Raw genomic sequence first — 20657 nt, 5'->3', positions numbered from 1 at the left:
ATTGTTCCGCACAGAAAATGAACATGTTCATTCTTTGTGCGGAATTCCGCGAGCACTGCATAGTCATCAATGGTGACGGTGCAGTACCGCGTTGTCCTACCGCCTAAGTATTTTCGGCGGCGGCCGCCAGACGGAATCTCCGCTCATGCAATTCTGGGAGCGGAGGTTCTGCAGTGTTAACGTACCCAGAGTGTCAATACTTTTGTGGCCACCATTATTTTCGGGCACTGCCTTAAGCCTCAAAGAGCTTCATAGCTTGCCACTGTAGTCCTCTTCCACTCCTCCAGATTGACATCACTGAGCTGATGGATGTTAGAGACCTTGTACTCCACCCATCTTCCGTTTGAGGATGCCCCACAGTAGGGTTTAGGCTTGTAGACATTCTAGGCCAGTCTATCACCTTTACCCTCAGCTTCTTTAGCAAGGCAGTGGCTGTCTTGAAGGTGTGTTTGGGGTTATCGTGTTGTAATACTGCTCTGCGGCCCAGTCTTCAAATGGAGGAGATCATGCTCTGCCCTAGGATGTCACAGTACATGTTGGCATCCGTGGTTCCTTCAATGAACTGTAGCTAATCAGTATCAGCAGCACTCATGCAGGCTCAGACCATGACACTCCCACCATCATGCTCGACTGTAGGTAAGACACACTTCTCTACTCCTGGTTGCCACCACACACTCTTGAAACCATCTAAACCAAATAAGTTTATGTTGGTCTTATCGGACTACAGGATGTGGTTCCAGTAATCCATGTCCTTAACCAGCTTGTGTTCAGAAAACTGGTTGTGGGCTTTCTTTTGCATAATCTTTAGAAGAGGTTTCCTTCTGGGACGACAGCCATGCAGACTAATTTGATGTAGTAGAAAAAGAGAGTGTCCAGCGTCAATTAGATAGCGGTTAAGAAAATCTCTGTATTTATTGAATTCATGCAGGATACATAAAAATAGATAACGGAAAGAAGTGACTTATCTCCTTGTCATCCGTTTTCATGTGTCCTTTACGAAGTTAATAAACCGAGATTGGCAGTGGACAATTTATTTTTCTACATAAAGTTGCTAATAGTGTTGTCCCATGAAACCACTGTATGGTCTGGCTCACTTTGCTACAGCTCAGTTTTAGGGTCTTGGCAATCTTTTTATAGCCTAGGACATCTTTATGGTGATGTGCCATATTCTTTACCATGATGTGCCATGTTTAACTTCCAGTTACAATTATAAGAGAGTGTTAGAACGATAATACCAAATTTAAGACACCTGCTCCCCATTCACACCTGAAACCTTGAAATACTAATGAGTCACATGAGACCAGGAAGGGCAAATGGCTAAGTGGACTCCATTTTGACATTTCCACTTAGAGGTGAATTCGGTTTTGTTGCCAAGGTTTACACGTAAATGTCTTTGTTAAAGGGGTACTCTGGACCTAAGACATCATATCCTCTATCCAAAGGATAGGGGATAAGATGTCTGATTGCTTGGGTCCTGCCGCTGGGGACCCCGCATCTCGAATGCAGACACCCACCTGTGGCAGCTGCACAGAGCGATGTTCTCTCAGTGTCTGAAAGGTCACGACTACTGGGCCAGAGTTTCGTGACGTCACAACTCTGCCCCCTTGTTACGTCACACACCCTCCCATAAACTTGCATTGAGGGGGACGGCCGTCACGCCCCCTCCCATAGACTTGCATTGAGAGGTTGGGGTGTGATGTCACAAGGGTCGTAGTCATGACATCACAAAACTCCGGCCCTGTAGTCATGACCTTTCAGCGTTCATCGCTCTGTGCAGCTGCTACAGGTGGGTGTCTGCATGAGAGATCACTGGGATCCCCATCGGTGGGACCCACCCGATCAGACCTCTTATCCCCTATTGTTTGGATAGGGGATAAGATGTCTTAGGGCCGAAATACACCTTTAAGTCATTTTGAAGGGACACAACATTAAACACTATTCTACAGGCTGTGCACTCACTACTATACATTGTAGCAAAGTGTCATTTCTTCAGTGTTGTCACATAAAAATATATATATTGACAAAAATATCACAGGCAGACATGTTTGTCTTCTCTGTGATGGAAGTGACCCTTTAAACTGTTGGAAGTACTTTTTATTCTTATATTGTATTATTCTTTAAAAAGTTATTAAAAGTCTAAACTTCTAAGATGTAACCAACAAAATTCCCACACTGTACTGCCACATCCCTAATAGTGAGCAAATAAATAGCTATAAGCTTAAAGGGGTACTCCGGTGGAAAATAAAAATGTTTTTAAAATCAACTGGGGCCAAAAAGTTACAGATTTGTAAATTACTTCTATATAAAAATTGTAATCCTTCCAGTACTTATCAGCTGCAGTATACTAAAGAGGAAATTCTATAGTTATTTTCTGTCTGACCACAGTGCTCTCTGCTTTCACCTCTGTCCATGTCAGGAACTGTCGAGAGTAGGAGGAAATCCCCATAGCAAACCTATCCTGCTCCGGACAGTTCCTGACATGGACAGAGGTGTCAAACAGAAAATAAGTATACAACTTCCTTCTCACTTTCTTACACCAGTAGATTTGAAAAAAATAGTTTTTCACCGGAGTACCCCTTTAACATCTCCCCTATGACAAGCACACTAAACTCTGCCAAACGTGTGTGTTCTAGTGGGGAGTGGAATATAAACCACTACTTCTTACAGCAGCTTGTCTTCTACTGCATCTGATGTCGGGGGAGGGGGGGGGGCTTTGTACAAATTTGTTTATCCATGGAAATTAATGCATTGGATCCACTAAATCATGGTTTCTCTATCGGCTCCATTGGGGGACACAGACCGTGGGTGTATCTTGCTGTCTCTAGGAGGTGTGACACTATGGTAACAAAGTCAGCTCCTCCCTGCAGGATATACCCGCCTTCAGTCTCTGAGCTAGTCAGTTTAAGCTTAGTGTCTGAAGGAGGTGGACATGGGCTGGATTCTCCGGTCCAGGTCTTCTGTTTTTTATTTTCCTAGTATAGGGACGTGTTAGTTTTTTATTCCCTTTCTTTTACGTTTTCAGGTGGGGACTCAGGAACTGCGGTTCACTGTTTCCCCATTGCAAGTAAGGGGGCACAGACATTGCGTATATGCGCTGTTAACCCCCTCTCGCCAACGGTCAGCGTCTGGGTGGTACCTCATGGGTCCGGGTCCCCCTTCTTCTCTGCTCGCCTCGCTCACGCATAGCAGCCATTCGTGATGCAGGGACATAAAGCTGACTGAAGACTTCACTGAAGACTCAATTAGGTAAGTTCTTTTGACTGAGGTAAGTACTTCCCCTTTTTCCCATAGGTATGAATTCGCAACTCTGGAGACCCCCTGTTTTGGCCCACCTTCAGTGTATGGGGCTTGATTTTACAGGGGCTGCACTTATGCTGGGGGAGCAGCGACACCCGAGGGATCATATTTTTATAAGGCACCTTAATTTTGGGGGGCAGGTGGTATGGAGCTCTTTATTATGTGTGTGTGTGTTGGTGCACTACTCAGCGCCTTATATGCTTTCAGCGCCGGCTTCCTTCTTATGTTCGCAGCGCCTTATTCGTGGCTGCAAACTGCGGCGCTGTTACGAGCCGGGCGCTTCAGCGCCGGCTTACTTTCACTTTCACTGGCAGCCTCTGCCGGTGTTCTGGGCGCTCGCTCTGTTCCTCCGAGCGCATATACAGCTAGGCAGGTGCGCTCGGGACAAGGAGCGGGCGCCATGACAGTTCTTTTTCGGCCGGTCTGTGGCTCCGCCCACTGGGCTGGGAGCTCTCAAAGGCGCGAAGCAGCGTCCTATCAGCGCTGTGGGCGCGATTTTCTTGGGTAGGAGTCGGTTACTGTGTGCCTTGCTCCAGGCACGCCCCTCCCTCCCTATTGGCTGGCTTGTTCGGTCTCTCTGGCTGCACGGAGTGAGTTCTCCTCACTGCAGCTGACAGGGGACACAGATCTGGGTGAGAAAGTTCCTGTCTTCTTTTTTACTCCATTATGTCCGTACCCAGGGCTGTTCCTCCCTCTAATTAGAAACCTGGGAATTCAGTGACTTACTATACCTGTAAGCACTGTAATACCAAGATGCCTGGCTCTGCTGAGCCCGCTTGCTCTGCCTGCTCCACTGCTCCCCCTGGTGCCCCCTGATGCCCCTTCCGTCCCGGTGGGTTCAGCCGCTCGTCCGGCTTGGGTTTCTTCCCTGACCCAGTATATGGCTGACTTGACCCAAGTCTCCCGTTCGGTGGCTGAGGCCTCCCGGGAAATGGTGTCCGCCTTGAAGGGTTCTTCCCTGCGCAGGACCTCTGAGAGGGCCCGCTCTTCGTCTCCTCGTACTTCACGCTCTCGCAAGCGTGCTAGGGGTGCCTCATCTGACTCTACGGATAGACGTTAGCGTTCCCCTCGCAGGTCCCGCCCCCCCCTATCATCTGGGCACAAACGTTGTTCCTCCAGAGGACGTGCTCGGAATCGCCGCTCTGCCACGCCAGAGCCGCGTACCCGGTCTGGATCCCCCCCCCCCCTCCAGGACTGCCTCTACTCACTCGCATTCCCCTGGTGAACTAGAGGACTAGGCTTCCGAACCGGCATCTGAGCCAGAGGACCGCTCAGACTCAATTGCAATGGTGAACTCATTGGTGACAGTCATAAGAGACACCTTTCACTTGGAGGACCCAGATCTTCGGATGTCAATCCAGGAGTATCCTTTCATCGTACTAAGCCAGCACCTCAATGGTTCAGCTCTCACGCTGACTTTGACGACATTCTGGAATCCGCATGGAAACATCCAGACAAGAGATTCCCGGGAATCAAGACAATTCAAGAGGGTTATCCATTTGACAAGGACTTTGTCGCTAAGGTGGCTTCCCCTCCCTCAGTGGATCCACAAATCTCCCGGATCTCTAAGGTGACTACACTACCTCTGGAAGATGCCGCTGCCTTCAAGGATCCTGCAGACAAGAAGGTAGAATCTCTAGCGAAGTTCGCTTCTGAAGCAGCTGGCTCTTCTCTTCTTCCCGTCTTCGCTTAGACATGGGTCTCCAAGGCCCTGTCGGAGTGGTGCCAACAGCTCCATCAGGATATCTTAGCGGGATCCCCCCCAGAGGACCTATCTGCTCTGGCTCTCCGATGCGCCAAGGCTGGGGACTTTCTATGTGCAGCTTCCATGCAGTCAGCCCGTTGTTCTGATTTTGCTGTGGGTCACCTAGCAGCCCTCCGCCGCTCTATGTGGCTTAAGGCTTGGAATGCAGATGCCGCTTCCAAAAGGTCTCTCACTGAGCTTCCCTTTACGGACGGCCGTCTTTTTGGCAAACGCCTTGATGAGATTATCTCTGAGTCAACGGGAGGTAGGAGTTCCTTGTTACCTCAAAATAAGGCTCGCCCTACTTCCCAAAGGAAGAAGTCCTTTTCCTTTCGGTCCTTTTGGACCTCTGGCCCCAGTAAGGGGTCCAGACAGGCGCCCTCGCGGGACAAGAAGGCTCCCTCGTTCCGGGCACGTCCGTCTTGGTAGTCGGACTCCAACCGCTCTGGCCGTTTTGCGCCCAAATCGGGCAACCTCGAACCCACTTCTGCATAAAGTGAGGCCTCCAGCCGCGGTTTCTTTGCGGGTGGGAGGTAGTCTCTTGTTTTTCCGAGACATCTGGACCTCACACATTCAGGACTCTTGGGTCAGGGACGTGGTGTCCAACGGTTACCGAATTGAATTCGCCTCCCTTCCGAGGGATCGTTTTTTTTCGATCCTGGGCCCCCCAGTCTCCTCCACTGGCGAAGCAATTCCGTGCGGCTCTCCAGTCTCTGCTTCTCCAGGGGGTGATCGTCCCCGTCCCTCCAGGGGAACGTTTTCGGGGTTTCTATTCAAATTTCTTTGTGGTCCCCAAGAAGGACTGTTCTGTACGACCAATGCTAGACCTCAAGCGTCTCAACCGTCATCTTCTCATCCGCCACTTGCGGATGGAATCTCTCTGCTCGGTGGTGGCGTCCCTGGAACAGGGGGAGTTCCTTTCATCGGTGGACATCAAAGATGCCTGCCAATATTTCTGGGCCATCATCGGTATCTCCATTTTGCGGTTCCGGAGGGGCACTTTCAATTTGTAGCCCTCCCCTTCGGTCTAGCCACGGCTCCTCGGGTCTTTACAAAGATCCTTGCGCCAGTGATTGGCCTGTTACGGTCGAAGGGGATCTCGGTAATACCCTATCTGGACAACCTTCTCATCAAGGCTCCACTCTCTGGATCTCACTCTCCATACTCTAACTCGCTTCGGGTGGCTGGTCAACCAGGACAAGTCAGTCCTCCGGCCTACCCAGTCTCTAACCTTTCTGGGGCTTCGATTCGACACTGCCTCTGCCCGAATTTGTCTTCCGCCAGACAAACGTCTGGCGCTCCGGGAAAGGGTCCGCTCCCTGCGGACTCAGGTATCAGTCTCCATCCGCACTTGTATGGAAGTCCTGGGTCGGATGGTGGCAACTATGGAGGCCGTACCCTTTGCCCAGTTTCATTACCGCCCCCTCCAACTGGCGATTCTCTCTCGATGGAACAGATCTCCCCTGTCCCTCGATCGTCAGATTGTTCTCCCTCTCAGGGTCCGTCATTCTCAGCTCTGGTGGCTCCGCTCCCCCCTTCTTCTCCAAGGGCGGTTGTTTCTTCCCCTTCATTGGCAGGTTGTTACAACGGATGCCAGCCTGTCGGGCTGGGGCGGCGTGTTCAGGGATTGGATGGTCCAGGGACTCTGGTCTCCCCGGGAGACCCTTCTTCCGATAAACATATTGGAATTACGGGCGATTCTTCTTTGTCTTCTTCATTGGGAGCCCCGTCTTCAGTCCCGTCCTGTCCGCGTTCAGTTGGACGCCACGGCCGTCCTCACCCAACTCCGGTGAGTGGTCTCTTCATCCGAGGTCTTCACGCAGCTCTGGGACCTCTGGGGCGTTCCGGACGTGGACCTCTTCGCATCCCGGCACAATCGGAAAATCCTTCAGTTTGTGTCCAAGTCCCGGGACCCTCAGGCTTTGGCCGTGGACACCCTAGTGATTTCTTGGGCGGGGTTCCCTCCTCTGTTCCCTCCTTATCTGTTCCCTCCTCTTCCACTCCTTCCCAGGGTGCTGAGGAAGCTCAAAGCAGAGGACATCCCTGCCATTCTGGTAGCTCCAGATTGGCCCCGAAGGTCGTGGTACGCCGACGTAGTCAGGCTCCTGGACGAGACTCTGCTCCGCCCGGATCTACTTTCTCAGGGTCCTCTTTGCCACCCCAATTTACAGTCGCTGCATTTGACGGCGTGGCGGTTGAGACCGCGGTTTTGAGGGCCCGCGGGTTCTCTTCCCAAGTCATTCGCACCATGCTCAAGGCTTGTAAGCCCTCCTCCGCAAGAATTTACCACCGTACTTGGCGGTCTTATTTTCGTTGGTGTGAAGCTCAGGACTTCTCCCCGGTGACCTTCTCTGTTCCCCGTCTTCTCTCCTTTTTGCAGTCGGGGTTGGAACTGGGGTTGTCTCTGTTCCCTTAAAGGTCCGGTTTCGGCCCTTGCTGTTCTTTTCCAGCGGCCCCTGGCTTCTAATCCTCATGTCCGGACCTTCCTGCAAGGAGTCGCGCACGCTGTTCCTCCTTATCGGTCACCCTCTCCTCCTTGGGACTTGAATTTGGTTCTGAGTGCCCTCCAGGGTGCACCCTTTGAGCCCCTTAGAGAGGTGTCTCTCCGCCTCCTTTCTTGGAAAGTGGCATTTCTGAAGGCTATCACCTCCATCCGGAGGGTGTCTGAATTGGCAGCTCTTTCCTGCCGTTCTCCGTTTCTGGTGATCCACCAGGACAAGGTCGTTTTCCGTCCAGACCCTTCCTTTTTACCTAAGGTGGTCTTGGCCTTTCATCTCAATGAGGACATTGTCCTCCCGTCCTTTTGCCCGGCTCCTTCTCATCCGAAGGAGCGCTTACTACACAAGCTAGACGTAGTTCGGGCTGTTCGGTCTAAGCTCTCCATCACTTCTTCGTTTCGTCAGTGTGATTCCTTTTTCATCCTTACGGAAGGTCGACGCAAGGGACAACCTGCTTCCAAGGCCACCATTTCTAGGCGGATTCGGTCACCATTTCAGAAGCCATAACCCTGAAAGATTCCTCCTTTCAGGGTTGTGGCTCATTCCACGCGTTCTGTTGGGGCATCCTGGGCTCTCCAGAATAGGGCCTCGGCCTCGCAGATTTGCAAGGCAGCTACCTAGTCGTCTTTGCACACTTTCTCGAGGTTCTACCGGGTTCATACTTTCGCATCGGCTGATGCTAGTCTGGGGCGTAAAGTGTTGCAGGTGGCAGTGGATCAGCCGTCTGCCTGATTACTTATCTGCCCACCCAAGGGACGGCTTTGGTACATCCCACGGTCTGTGTCCCCCAATGGAGCCGATAGAGAAAAGGAGATTTTTTAACACTTAGCATAAAATCTCTTTCTCGAAGGATCCATTGGGGTGGACAGCTCCCGCCCTTTTTGGGTTTTTACTTTGGTTCTCTGTACGAGGGTGTGTTCAGTTTATGTTTTTTCTTCTGGTTCTCGGACAGTTTTGGGTTTTTCCTTGACCTATTGGTCTCCTCCTATTGCTCTGGAACTTAAACTGATTAGCTCAGAGCCTGAAGGCGGGTATATCCCACTGGGAGGAGCTGACTTATTTTGTTACCATAGTGTCACACCTCCTAGAGACAGCAAGATACACCCACGGTCTGTGTCCCCCAATGGATCCTTCGAGAAAGAGAGATTTTACGGTAAGTGTTAAAAAATCTCATGTATGTTTAGACTAATTTCTTTCAGTTCTTATCTGCTTTTTAAGATCATGGCTTGTGGTCATTTAATTAGAGGTTTATCAAAATTGCCAAATCTTTCATTTTAAATGAATGGCCTGATCAAAGACTTTAATTGTAACTTAAATGTGCAAGCAAGGTTAACACCAAAAGGACACAGTGCTATGAAGATCACCAGGTTTGATCACTGTGATAAAGCTGTGTATACTGTGCCCGTTACAGTTTGTTGTCTATCATTGCAGATTAACGGTATAGCTTTGGACAACAAATCCATTATCGAATGTGAAGCTCTGCTCAGGGGCTGTCGGGAATCAATTAGCATCTCTTTGTTAAAGGTAATTTAAAGTTATGTACAGAGTAATAAAAACCACTGTATGAAAGCTTGTGTAAGATTATCGGGAAAATTTAACCCCTTGAGGGCTCAAGGTTTTTCCTTTTTTGCACTTTTGTTTTTTCCTCCCCTTCGAATAATCATAACTCTTTCAATTTTCTTTCTACAAATCCATTTAAGGGCTTGTTTTTTGTGTCACCAATTTTACATTGTAATGACATCAATCATTTCATAACAAAATCTTCGGCAAAACCCCCAAAAAAATTTTGGGGGGGCAAAATTGAAAGAAAAAAATGTTGTAACTTTTTGGAGCTTATGTTTCTACGCAGTGCACTTTTCGGAAAAAGTGACACAATATATTGCTGATCATGTTGATCAGACTTGTCAAAAGTTGTCGATTGCAATGGGATCACTTCTGAGACCAACTGCGATCGTGAGTTATTAGCTTGGGAATTGCGCTCCACTCCCTTGCCGACTGGAAAGATTCGTCCATTACTCTGAAGTCTGAAAATGTTTTTTCTGAACTTTTTTCATTTTGCCTAATAAACGCCACAAAAAAGTTGCAGCCAGATGTTAGCTAGAAATTAGTAGCAATAACTATAATGCTATACCTACATGGTGTTTTTATTTGTACATGTGTATGTTTTTTTTTCCTCAATCCTTGAATCACATGAGAAAAATGCAGGTGAAAAACACCTCATAGAAAGGTTCTATATTACCGTATATACTCGAGTATAAGCCGAGTTTTTCAGCACGATTTTTCGTGCTGAAAACCCCCCCCTCGGCTTATACTCGAGTGAACTCCCCCACCCGCAGTGGTCTTCAACCTGCGGACTTCCAGAGGTTTCAAAACTACAACTCCCAGCAAGCCAGGGCAGCCATCGGCTGTCCGGGCTTGCTGGGAGTTGTAGTTTTGAAACCTCCGGAGGTCCGCAGGTTGAAGACCACTGCGGCCTTCAACATCATCCAGCCCCCTCTCACCCCCTTTAGTTCTGAGTACTCACCTCCGCTCGGCGCTGGTCCGGTCCTGCAGGGCTGTCCGGTAAGGAGGTGGTCCGGTGAGGAGGTAGTCCGGGCTGCTATCTTCACCGGGGAGGCCTCTTCTAAGCGCTTCGGGCCCGGCCTCAGAATAGTCACGTTGCCTTGACAACGACGCAGATACGTCGTTGTCAAGGCAACGGCTCTATTCCGGGCCGGAAGCGCGGAGAAGAGGCCTCCCCGGTGAAGATAGCAGCCCGGACCACCTCCTCACCGGACCACCTCCTTACCGGACAGCCCTGCAGGACCGGACCAGCGCCGAGCGGAGGTGAGTACTCAGAACTAAAGGGGGTGAGAGGGGGCTGGATGATGTTGAAGGCCGCAGTGGTCTTCAACCTGCGGACCTCCGGAGGTTTCAAAACTACAACTCCCAGCAAGCCCGGACAGCCGATGGCTGCCCGGGCTTGCTGGGAGTTGTAGTTTTGAAACCTCTGGAGGTCCGCAGGTTGAAGGCCGCAGTGGTCTTCAACCTGCGGACCTCCGGAGGTTTCAAAACTACAACTCCCAGCAAGCCCGGACAGCCGATGGCTGCCCGGGCTTGCTGGGAGTTGTAGTTTTGAAACCTCTGGAGGTCCGCAGGTTGAAGACCACTGAGGGCGAATGATGAGAAGAGGATGATGAAGGGGGGGGGGGGGGTGTGGGGATGATGAAGGGGGGTGGGGATGATGAAGGGGGGGGGGTGTGGGATGATTACAAGGGGATGATGAAGGGGGGGATGTGTGGGATGATAAGGGGATGTGTGGGATGATGACAAGGGGATGATGAAGGGGGGATGTGTGGGATGATGACAAGGGGATGATGAAGGGGGGATGTGTGGGATAAGGGGATGTGTGGGATGATGACAAGGGGATGATGAAGGGGGGATGTGTGGGATAAGGGGATGTGTGGGATGATGACAAGGGGATGATGAAGGGGGGATGTGTGGGATGATGACAAGGGGATGATGAAGGGGGGATGTGTGGGATGATAAGGGGATGTGTGGGATGATGACAAGGGGATGATGAAGGGGGGATGTGTGGGATGATAAGGGGATGTGTGGGATGATAAGGGGATGTGTGGGATGATGACAAGGGGATGATGAAGGGGGGATGTGTGGGATGATGACAAGGGGATGATGAGGATGTTAATGACGGGTCTGGATGATGACAGGGGGGGATGAGGTATTTCCCACCCTAGGCTTATACTCGAGTCAATAACTTTTCCTGGGATTTTGGGTTGAAATTAGGGGTCTCGGCTTATACTCGGGTCGGCTTATACTCGAGTATATACGGTAATACACACTTTTGGTGGAAAACTGCAACGGCAGTTATTTTTTTGTTGTTGTTTTTTTTTTTTGTTTTTTTTTTTTTTTACAAACACTTCAAAAACTGCGAAATGTGTGTCGGGAGAATGCCCAAAAGCTGCCATACCCTATCCACAACATTCATTTTCATAGGGTTGTTGATGTTTATATATCAATGTTGTTAACTATTATTTGAAAACTAAAAGTCAGGCACCTGGTCCTCCACAGGTCCCAGTGCAGCTTCTTTTTGTCCCCTGCCACTCGTCTCTTTGCCTTCTTCAGAGACAATTCAAAAGAGAAGGAACTGTCTGCTCATCCAATCACTGGCAGAACACCGCTTTATTCTTTTTCATCACTTGGCCAACATTATATATAAGAATAATAAATCCGGCAATACCTCTTTTTTAATACTTTTGCGTAACAATAACAATTGACATTTTTTTCTTTATAGGTCTTCCCACCCACTACATCTTGGAGTGGACAAAACCTCTTTGAAAACCTGAAGGATTCTTGTCGCATTCTCCCTCCAAACATTCAGGCCCAGAATAAAAGAAACTTGAAGAATAATAGCTCAACACAGACTGACATTTTTTGCCCAGACATTCTTGATCACAAAAAAGAAATGGGAGATGGCAGTGGATCAGAGAGAGCACTTCAGTTGAGCTGCCACAGTCACTCTGAGCACAGCTTGGGGTCCATAGGTGGAGATGCTTTTATGGGACGTGGCTATGAATTACTAGTAGAGGAAGGCAGACCGCTTGGTTATACTGAAGCTATTACAGATGCTTTTGTTGAGGCTTCAGCTGGAAAGAGGAGTAGTGGTACATGGCCAAAGGTTATGGTAAACCCCGGACACTCACAAAGTGAGTTCACAGTCTTTAAGAGACCAAGACAGAGAAAGTCCATCTTTGATCCAGAGACTTTTAAGAGGCCTCAGACACCTCCAAAACTAACTTTTATGACACCTGGATCAGTAATTTCTCACTCATCGCAGCCTTCAAAAGTAGACAGGCCACCATCTCCTCCAACGCCTCCTAAACGCAGTGACTCTATCAAGTTTAAACATAGGCATCAGTCTAGTTCAGCGTCCGATTCAACTGTAACTGCTGGTTCTCCACCTACTACCCCTTTACCGACTTCTCTTCCTACCAGCTCTCAAGATGGTAACCATAAAACCCATCTTAATAGAGGGGTTGGAAAATGTTGCAGAGAGGATGGGGTAGATTGTTCTTTAACAGGTTGTAGAGGAAGTGGAGATGTTGAAAGCTGCTTGCAAAGGGCAGAAGAACCTGAAGTGAAAAGGCCTAGACCTTTGTCCGCACCGGCTTTAAAACACAGATTGGCACCTGTCACCATTCCCCACCACTCACTACAGGTGAGTTTTCATCAGCTGTCAATTTCTGTGGTTTACATGGGTTATTTGGGCAGCAAAATTGTCTTCCTTGCTCGCCCTGCCACTGCAGGTATTATGGAGCTTCAGTCCCTGCTGCACAGTGCTTTTGGTATCGGAGATGTGACGGGAGACTTGTGCTATACAGTGGGGGCTGGAGCTCTGTGATACTGCTGGCAATGGGTTAGCAAGGAAGGTAAGTGTGTGTGTGTGTGTGTGTGTGTTTTTTTTTTTTTTTATTTACCGCCTTCCTTTCCCTAATTATAAAAAGTATTGCTGCCTGGATTACACCCTTAATGTATCCAGTGTACACTGGTCTAATAAATGTAGTTAAAGGGGTACTCCACTGGAAAACCTTTTTTTAAATCAACTGGTGCCAGAAAGTTAAACAAATTTGTAAATTACTTCTGTTAAAAAATCTTAATCTTTCCAGTACTTATCAGCTGCTTTATGATCCACAGGAAGTTCTTTTCTTTTTGAATTTACTTTCTGGCTGACCATAGTGCTGACCATAGCACTGTGGTCAGGCAGAAAGGAAATTCTAAAAGAAAGGAACTTCCTGTGGATCATAACAGCAGCTGATAAGTACTGGAAGGATTAAGATTTTTTAATAGATGTAATTTACATATCTGTTTAACTTTCTGGCACCAGTTGATTTAAAAAAATAATAATAATTTTCCAGTGGAGTACCCCTTTAACATTTAAAAGGGTACTCCGGTGGTAAATTTTTTTGACTATTTGGCATCTTCTTTGTAAGTTTAGTTTTTTTTGCAATATACATGTGTTATATGTTTTGGCAGCATGTGTGTGTTTTTCTTACCTGTTTGTTGGGCAGGAAGTTCTGTAGTTCAGAGGGTTTTCTTTTACTGTTGTCCACAGTTCTGAGTCTGTTGTGGACAAGATGTCACAGCTTTTTTTTTTCTTCTCTGTCTGCATGAGAGGAATAAGCCATGCCCCCTCATCTCATCCAGCTGAGTACACTGCTCCTCCCCTCCCCTCCCCCCTGCTCTGTATTCTAAGGACGCAGGTCTGCACAGGAGAAGAAACACAGAAGATAAGTGTTATCTGAAGGGGAGGATGAGAAGGTGCACGGGCTGGGGATGTATGGACTGCAGGGGAATAAATCTCATACTGGGAATGATCTCTATGGGGGGAGATTTATCAAAACCTGTGCAGAGGAAAACTTGCCCAGTTGCCAATAGCAACCAATCAGATTGCTTCTTTCATTTTTCATAGGCCTTCATAAAAATGAAAGCAGCAAGCTGATTGGTTGCTATGGGCAACTGGGCAAGTTTTCCTCTGCCCAGGTTTTGATAAATCTCCCCCTATATGTGAAGGGGGAGGTGGGGACTCCTGAATGACACATGCTGGGAGTTGTAGTCCCTGTTGTGTGTGTGTGTGTGTATGCTAGTGTTTACAAACCACTGTGCCTCTAGCTGTTTCAAAACTGCAACTCCCAGCATGCCATGACAGACTTTGGGCATGCTGGGAGTTGTAGATTTGCAACAGCCTGAGGTACACTGGTTGGGAAACACTGTTCTAACCTATTCAGCATACACATCATGTAACACCAGTGTTTCCCAACCAGTGTGCCTCCATATGTTGCAAAACTACAACTCCTAGCATGCCCAAAGGCTGTCAGGGCATGCTGGGAGGTGTAATTTTGCAACACCTGGAGGCACACTGATTGGGAAATACTGGTGTATGCCCTACAGAGATGTGGTGAACTACAACCCCCAGGAGACTACAGAGGCAGCATGCTGGTTTTATACCACAGACTGAAGACTCCTGAATGACACATGCTGGGAGTTGTAGTCCCTTTTGTGTGTGTATGACTGTGTATGCCAACCAAGGCTGATTATATTAGTGTGCTGTGTATAAGGGGGCCGACCCAGGAAAATAGTAGGATGGGTAAAGGGCGGAACAAACAAACAAAAACAAAAAAAAAGGAGCTGTCCCAAACCAGCAAGGCATGTGGCATGCTGGGATTTGTGGTTTTCAGCACAGCAAGAAACAGGAAATGGAAGAAAAGATAGGAAAGCAAAGTGGGGGATAAAAAGACAACAAAGAACGGAAATAGAGTAGGCTAAACAATAAGAATAGAAATGAAACAAAACAAATAGGGTAAGTCAAAAACACTTTGACCACCTGAGTACCCCTTTAATCTTTTTAATAACCTGTGCAAGTGAACAGCTCTTCTATACTGATTATTTCATGTTTCTCTTTCCAGAAGTTTTCCCCTAGTTCGGACGATCGCCTGTCTCCTGAACTAAATCACGAGTGGGTTAGGTTCTCTCCCACCCGTTCTCCCCGCCAGAGTGACATTTTTGCATCTACCTTATATGGGTCTGGTATGTCAGGTGAGTTAAAGGCTTGACTAAATGTACAACATTTTGTTCACATTCTATATTTTAGTACTGCTGAATATTAAAGGAGTTCTGTAGTGAAAGATTTTATCCTCTAGCTATATAAAAGTTATAAATCGCGGTGCGTCCGACCGCTGGGACCCCCCCGCGATCTCCTGAACAGGGCCCTGGCAGTCTACCGTGGCTCGCTAAGGGGGTGAGAACGACCGCTTCCAGCAGACTGCCTGGGCCCTGTTTAGTAGATTGCGCGGCGGAGGGGTCCCAGCGGTCGGACTCCCGTGATCTAAAACCTATCCCCTATCCTTTGGGGATAAGTTGTTTTTCACTGCACTACTCCTTTTAAAGTATGTAGATATCTATTATGCTCAGCCTAAAATTGCGTATTAATTAGGTACTGTACCTCGGAGCCTCGCTCCATGTCCTGCTGTTACCGCAGTTTTAAGGAATCCAGTCTACACAGCTTGGAGTCACCGTGTTCCGTCTAATAATTGTCCCTCCTCTACAGGCCAGGTCTGCTCTCAGCACATGCATCAAAGGTACAACTTTTTGTTTATTGCTTTTTTACTTGTTCAGCACATAGCACCCTTAGAACGCTGTGCTTTATGCTTTCTATATACACAAAACTAATGCACATTGTTCAGAATTGCTAACAAAAGTATTGTGTGAGAGAGGTATAAATGTAACAGTGCAGTAAGTGTCTAGGGGACCACATTGTCCATGATATCTTCCCCAGTCTTACATACACAATAAGTCATTTAATTCAAATGACAAACATCTTAAGGCCATTTTTAATCCCTTAAGGACCCAGCCCATTTCACCTTGAGGACCTGAGCATTTTTTGTAAATCTGACCACATTATTAACTCTGGGATGCTTTTACTTTTCATTCTGATTCAAAGATTGTTTTTTTGTGAAATATTCTACTTTGTTAGTGGTAAATTTTATGAAAAATATGAACATTTAGCATTTTTTTTTAAACTCTCTTCTTATAAGGAAAATGGACATCCCAAAAAAATGATTATATTGATTCACATATACAATATGTCTCCTTTATGTTTGCATCATAAAGTTGACATGTTTTTACTTTTGGAAGACATCACAGGGCTTCAAAGTTCAGCAGCAATTTTCCAATTTAGCAATTTTCAAAAATCAGAATTTTTCAGGGACCAGTTCACTTTTGAAGTGAATTTGAAGGGCCTTCATTTAAGAAATACACCATAAATTACCCCATTATAAAAACTGCATCCCTCAAAGTATACAAAATGACATTCAGAAAGTGTGTCAACCCTTTAGGTGTTTCACAGGAATAGCAGCAAAGTGAAGGAGAAAATTTAAAAACTAAATTTTCTCAGTCGCTCTTCATTGGGGGGGGGGGGCACCTTACTGATGGGTATATGCTCTTGCCACTAGGAGGCGCTAACACTAGGGAAAAAAAGTCAGCTCCTCCCTGGCAGGATATACCTGCCCACCCTCAGTGAAGTAATCCGTTTTAGCTAGTGTCAGCTAGGAGGCTGACACAGGTCTGGGAGCTCCCCAGACCTGTTCTTTTTTTTTTTTTTTATTATTATTTTCTAGTTAGATTCTTTACTCCCTTTTGTTTCCCTTTTTCAGGTGGGGGTCCAGGAGCATGGGGCTACCTGTTCCACCATATGCGGCCAAGGGGCACGGGACATAGAAGTATGCACCGTTAACCCCTTCCCGCCAACGGCCAGAACCTGGAGGTTGTACCCTGGGTCCGGGTCCCCCACTGCCCCTGCTCGCCCTGCTATCTTAGCCTGGTATGATGCAGCATGGCCATAAGCTGGTTGAAGACACCTGGGGTGAGTAGAAGATGGCATCTGCAGGTGAGTATGTAAGCTGAGGGGGTACCCCCCCTCCTCCCTCCCTCCCCCCCTTCTCCCTCCCTCACCAAGGTGAAAGGCGACCACCACCTACAAAAGGGACTATGTCCTTTATTGGGGTCCTTATGTGTGGGGGCTGTGTTTTCTGTACTGGGACTCACTGCATGCTTTACTGAGCTGGGTGAGGGGGTCATGGCGGCACATGGCTCTGCCCTACTTCTCCCCTGTGCTAGCGCGCATTCCGGAGGTTATGGCGGCTCGTGGCCATATTTCTTCGCAGCGGACACAAGGTCTTAATAGAGGCAATATTGAAAATTGAGAAGTACGCCAGACAGTTAAACAGCAGCCTTGGAGACGAAGAACTGAAAAAAAAAAAAAAAAAAAAAAAAACAATAAATAAAAAAAAATCGCGTTTCCTGGTCACTCTGGCCATTTGGTGTATTTTGGCGCCCTGTTGTGGCCAATTCTTGTACTACACTCTAATGCTTTGCAGCCTTGACCTGACGAGAGTCTGCATTGAAGGCTGTTGTTTTCTTTGTTTCAGTCACCCTAGACATTGACCCGTTATACACTATGCATGAACTGCTTACTATATCCCTCTGGCATCCCTAAACCTGAATTGTTGCTCACTGTCATATGCCATATGCAATATGCCGTGGCAGGTTGTTGCCTGGGATGCACGGTCCCTTAGCAACTATAGGGGATATAGTCATGCATTCTCCTACCGCTGAGTGCCATACCTTGTGCAAGCTTCTTGGCGTTCCTGACAGACACTCATGTCTCTTTGAGGTTCCTCATCTGTCATGTCTGCCGGCCACCCATCCTGGGGTGTTGGCATGTCATCCTATGTGGTCTCTTCTCCACATACTAAGGCATTGCCTGTTACTCATCTCACAGCTGCTGCAGTCCCTCACAACTGTGTGAGGTGTCCAATGGAATGACTCTGTCTCCTCTGGACACATACCAGAAAGCCAGACAGTGTTCTGCATAGTTTTCTCTGCTGCCTGCCACACGGCTGATGTATCCGTGGCTGGAGTTCCTATACCCCACTGCTGAGTGTGGTATGCAAAGAACTGTCCCAGTGTGCTCTACGGGACCCTATGTCTCGTCTACTATGGACCCATACCACTAAGCCAGAAAGTGGTCTGCATGGTTTCCTCTGCCACCTGTCACACAACAGATGTATCCGTGGCTTGAGTTCCAATACCCCACTGCTGGGTGCAGTATACAATGAACTTACCCAGCATGTCCTACGGACCCAATGCTCGTTGTCTACTACTGACCCATACCAATACGCCAGACAGTGGTCTGCATGGTTTCCTCTGCCGCCTGTCACATGACTGATGTATCCATGGCTGGAATTCTGATACCCCACTGCTGGGTGTGGTATACGATGAACTGACCCAGTGTGTCCTACGGACCCAATGACTCGTTATCTACTACGGACCCATACTAGTACGCCAGACAGTAGTCTGCATGGTTTACTACACCGCCTGTCACACGTCATACAGCTGATGTATCTGCTGCTCGAGTTCCGGTACCTCACTACTGGGTGAGGTGACTGATGGAATGTCTCGTTGTCTATTATGGACCCGTACCATTAGGCCAGACAGTGGTCTGCAGGGTTACCTACACCTCCTGTCATACGACAATCGGCTGATGCAGTTTCGGTGCCTCACTTTCCTGCGAGGTGCTAACCAAATGACTCGTTGTCGTCTATGGACTCATGCCAGTAAGCCAGATAGTGGTCTGCTTGGTTTTTCTGCACCAACTACCATACATCACATGGCTGGTGTATCTGCGTCTGGACTTCCGGTGCCTCGCTGCGGGGTGAGGTGTTCGACGGAATTATTTGCTGTCCATTCTGATTCCATACTAGTAGACCAGACAGCGGTCTGCATGGTTTCCTACACTGCCTGTCACATCTCACGGATATTGTATCTGTTGCTGGAGTTCCGGTACCTCACTGCTGTGTGTGGTGCTGACAGAGGACTGTGGATCCCTACCGGTAAGCCAGACAGTTGTCTGCATGTATGCCGCATGACCTCTCCCATGGGGTGGGTTTCTTGGCCTCTTTGCCCTCCCACCTATGGCAAAGGGCACAGTTATCGCCTGTCTGCATGTTGCCTTTTTCGCCACCTGCCTAGGGGTTTTCTTGTTCATCGAGGCTCCTGTCTACACTGTTGCCTCCACCATTGGTCTTTGACCTCTGGGCTGCCGCGGACATAGCCTGGTTTCCCGTCCCTCACTGCTGGGTGAGGGTACTGGAGTATATCCCTACAGGTATACAGGACTGATGCCAGTCGGACAATCCATTGTCTGTTGGTTTTCTACAGCACCAGGGCGCCCCTTCATTGGGCCGCACTCTAGTACCCTGCCTTCTGGGGAAGGTTGACTGGAGTGACCCTGGGTGTTAAGGACTCCTATACCTGCCGGCCAGATGGTTTTTCTGCATGGCTTGCTACTATGTCGAGTCACCTACCGTACACTTCCACCTGTGGACGGTAGTTCAGGTTACCCACTGCCATGAGATGGTTTCGAGTGGGTCTCCCCATCTTACCCCTTGGGCCTTATACAAGGCACCACATACTAGGTTTACAGGGTTACCTTCTTGGTATACAGGCTGGTATCTCACTCCACTGTGTGTTTCTGTATTCGGGACCCGGCGTGGCCACGGTCCCTTTGCCACATGGCCAGACTGGGTCTGCAGGGTGTTCTAATCCACCTGGTTACCTCCCCCGGGTCTGCTGATAAGCAGCTGCAGTCCGGTGTCTCTCTTTCCAGGTGCAGTTCCACAGTGTGTGTACCTGTGGGCTCTTGGGACCCTTTTTACCTGTCAGCCACACTGTCTGCGTTTTTTTTCCTGCTCCACACTCCTTCATCTCTTGAGTCTGCGTCTGCATCCTTGGTGTCTGGTACAATTAAGAGATGGGGTGTGGGCTTCTTTTCTGCAGGTCCCAGGGATTTTCTCAGCATCACTCTGTTCTCCTTTCTTAGGTTGCACTGATGGTCTGCTACAGGCATACCTCCCTTCCTGCTGGTCCCTTGGGTTTCTGCGGTTTACTTCGTGTCTGCAGTCTTAGTACCCCACCGCTGTTGGAGGGTATCCATGTCTGTGTTCCTACGTGTGCTAGGACCACCCTGTGGGTGCCCATGGGGGGCCCCTGGGTCAGCGTTTTTTTGGGCCTGCAGCTGTTTCGGTCTTTGCTTCGGCTCTTTCCAGAACCGCATCCATTCTTTCCTCTTTTCCTGTGGTTCCTTGTCTCTCTATATGACCCGGGTGCCTTGGGTCTCTACAGAGGACGGCCCTTTGCTTGGCGTCCTAGTCAGTCTGCTTGGACGGGGGATCTGCCGGGAGTTCCATTTCGGGGCCTAGTGTGTCTCCGACTGAGGGCTCGTCCGCAGGCCTTGTGGACAAGTGATTTCAGTCTCTGGACTGATTCCTTTTCTCTGGTTGTTTTTCCCACCCTAGGGGACTGCTTTGGTACATCCCATCAGTAAGGTGTCCCCCAATGAAGAGCGACGGGGAAAAGGAGATTTTTTTTTTTTGTACTCCCCATATCTTTCTCGTAGCTTTCATTGGGGGACACCGCACCCACCCATTTCTTCATCTTTTTCCGGACTATTCTTTCCGGTTCTTGGCTTGTTTATCCGGTATTCCTTTCTGGGGTTCTTCGGATGT

General features: G+C 48.5%; 1 protein-coding gene and 1 long non-coding RNA gene across 5 annotated transcripts in view; one reads left to right on the top strand and one right to left on the bottom strand.

Annotated features, from left to right (window-relative positions):
* LOC130282744 (uncharacterized) overlaps nt 1–13854 on the bottom strand; it is a 147127-nt gene extending 133273 nt beyond the window's left edge. For both annotated transcript variants that reach the window (XR_008846515.1, XR_008846514.1), the window contains exon 1: nt 13590–13854. This is a non-coding gene — a long non-coding RNA (uncharacterized LOC130282744). The remainder of the gene's footprint in view (nt 1–13589) is intronic.
* DLG5 (discs large MAGUK scaffold protein 5) overlaps nt 1–20657 on the top strand; it is a 215643-nt gene that overhangs the window by 142128 nt on the left and 52858 nt on the right. For 2 of the 3 annotated variants that reach the window (XM_056531346.1, XM_056531347.1), the window contains exons 15-18: nt 8971–9063; nt 11831–12754; nt 15000–15129; nt 15527–15671. In XM_056531346.1, coding sequence (XP_056387321.1) covers nt 8971–9063; nt 11831–12754; nt 15000–15129; nt 15527–15671 — 1292 coding nt within the window. The remainder of the gene's footprint in view (nt 1–8970; nt 9064–11830; nt 12755–14999; nt 15130–15526; nt 15672–20657) is intronic. The other variant, XM_056531348.1, reaches the window with a different exon arrangement.

Source organism: Hyla sarda, chromosome 7 (assembly GCF_029499605.1).
Source record: "Hyla sarda isolate aHylSar1 chromosome 7, aHylSar1.hap1, whole genome shotgun sequence".
NCBI classification, from domain to species: Eukaryota; Metazoa; Chordata; class Amphibia; order Anura; family Hylidae; genus Hyla; species Hyla sarda.
This window is presented reverse-complemented; position numbering and strand designations above follow the sequence as displayed.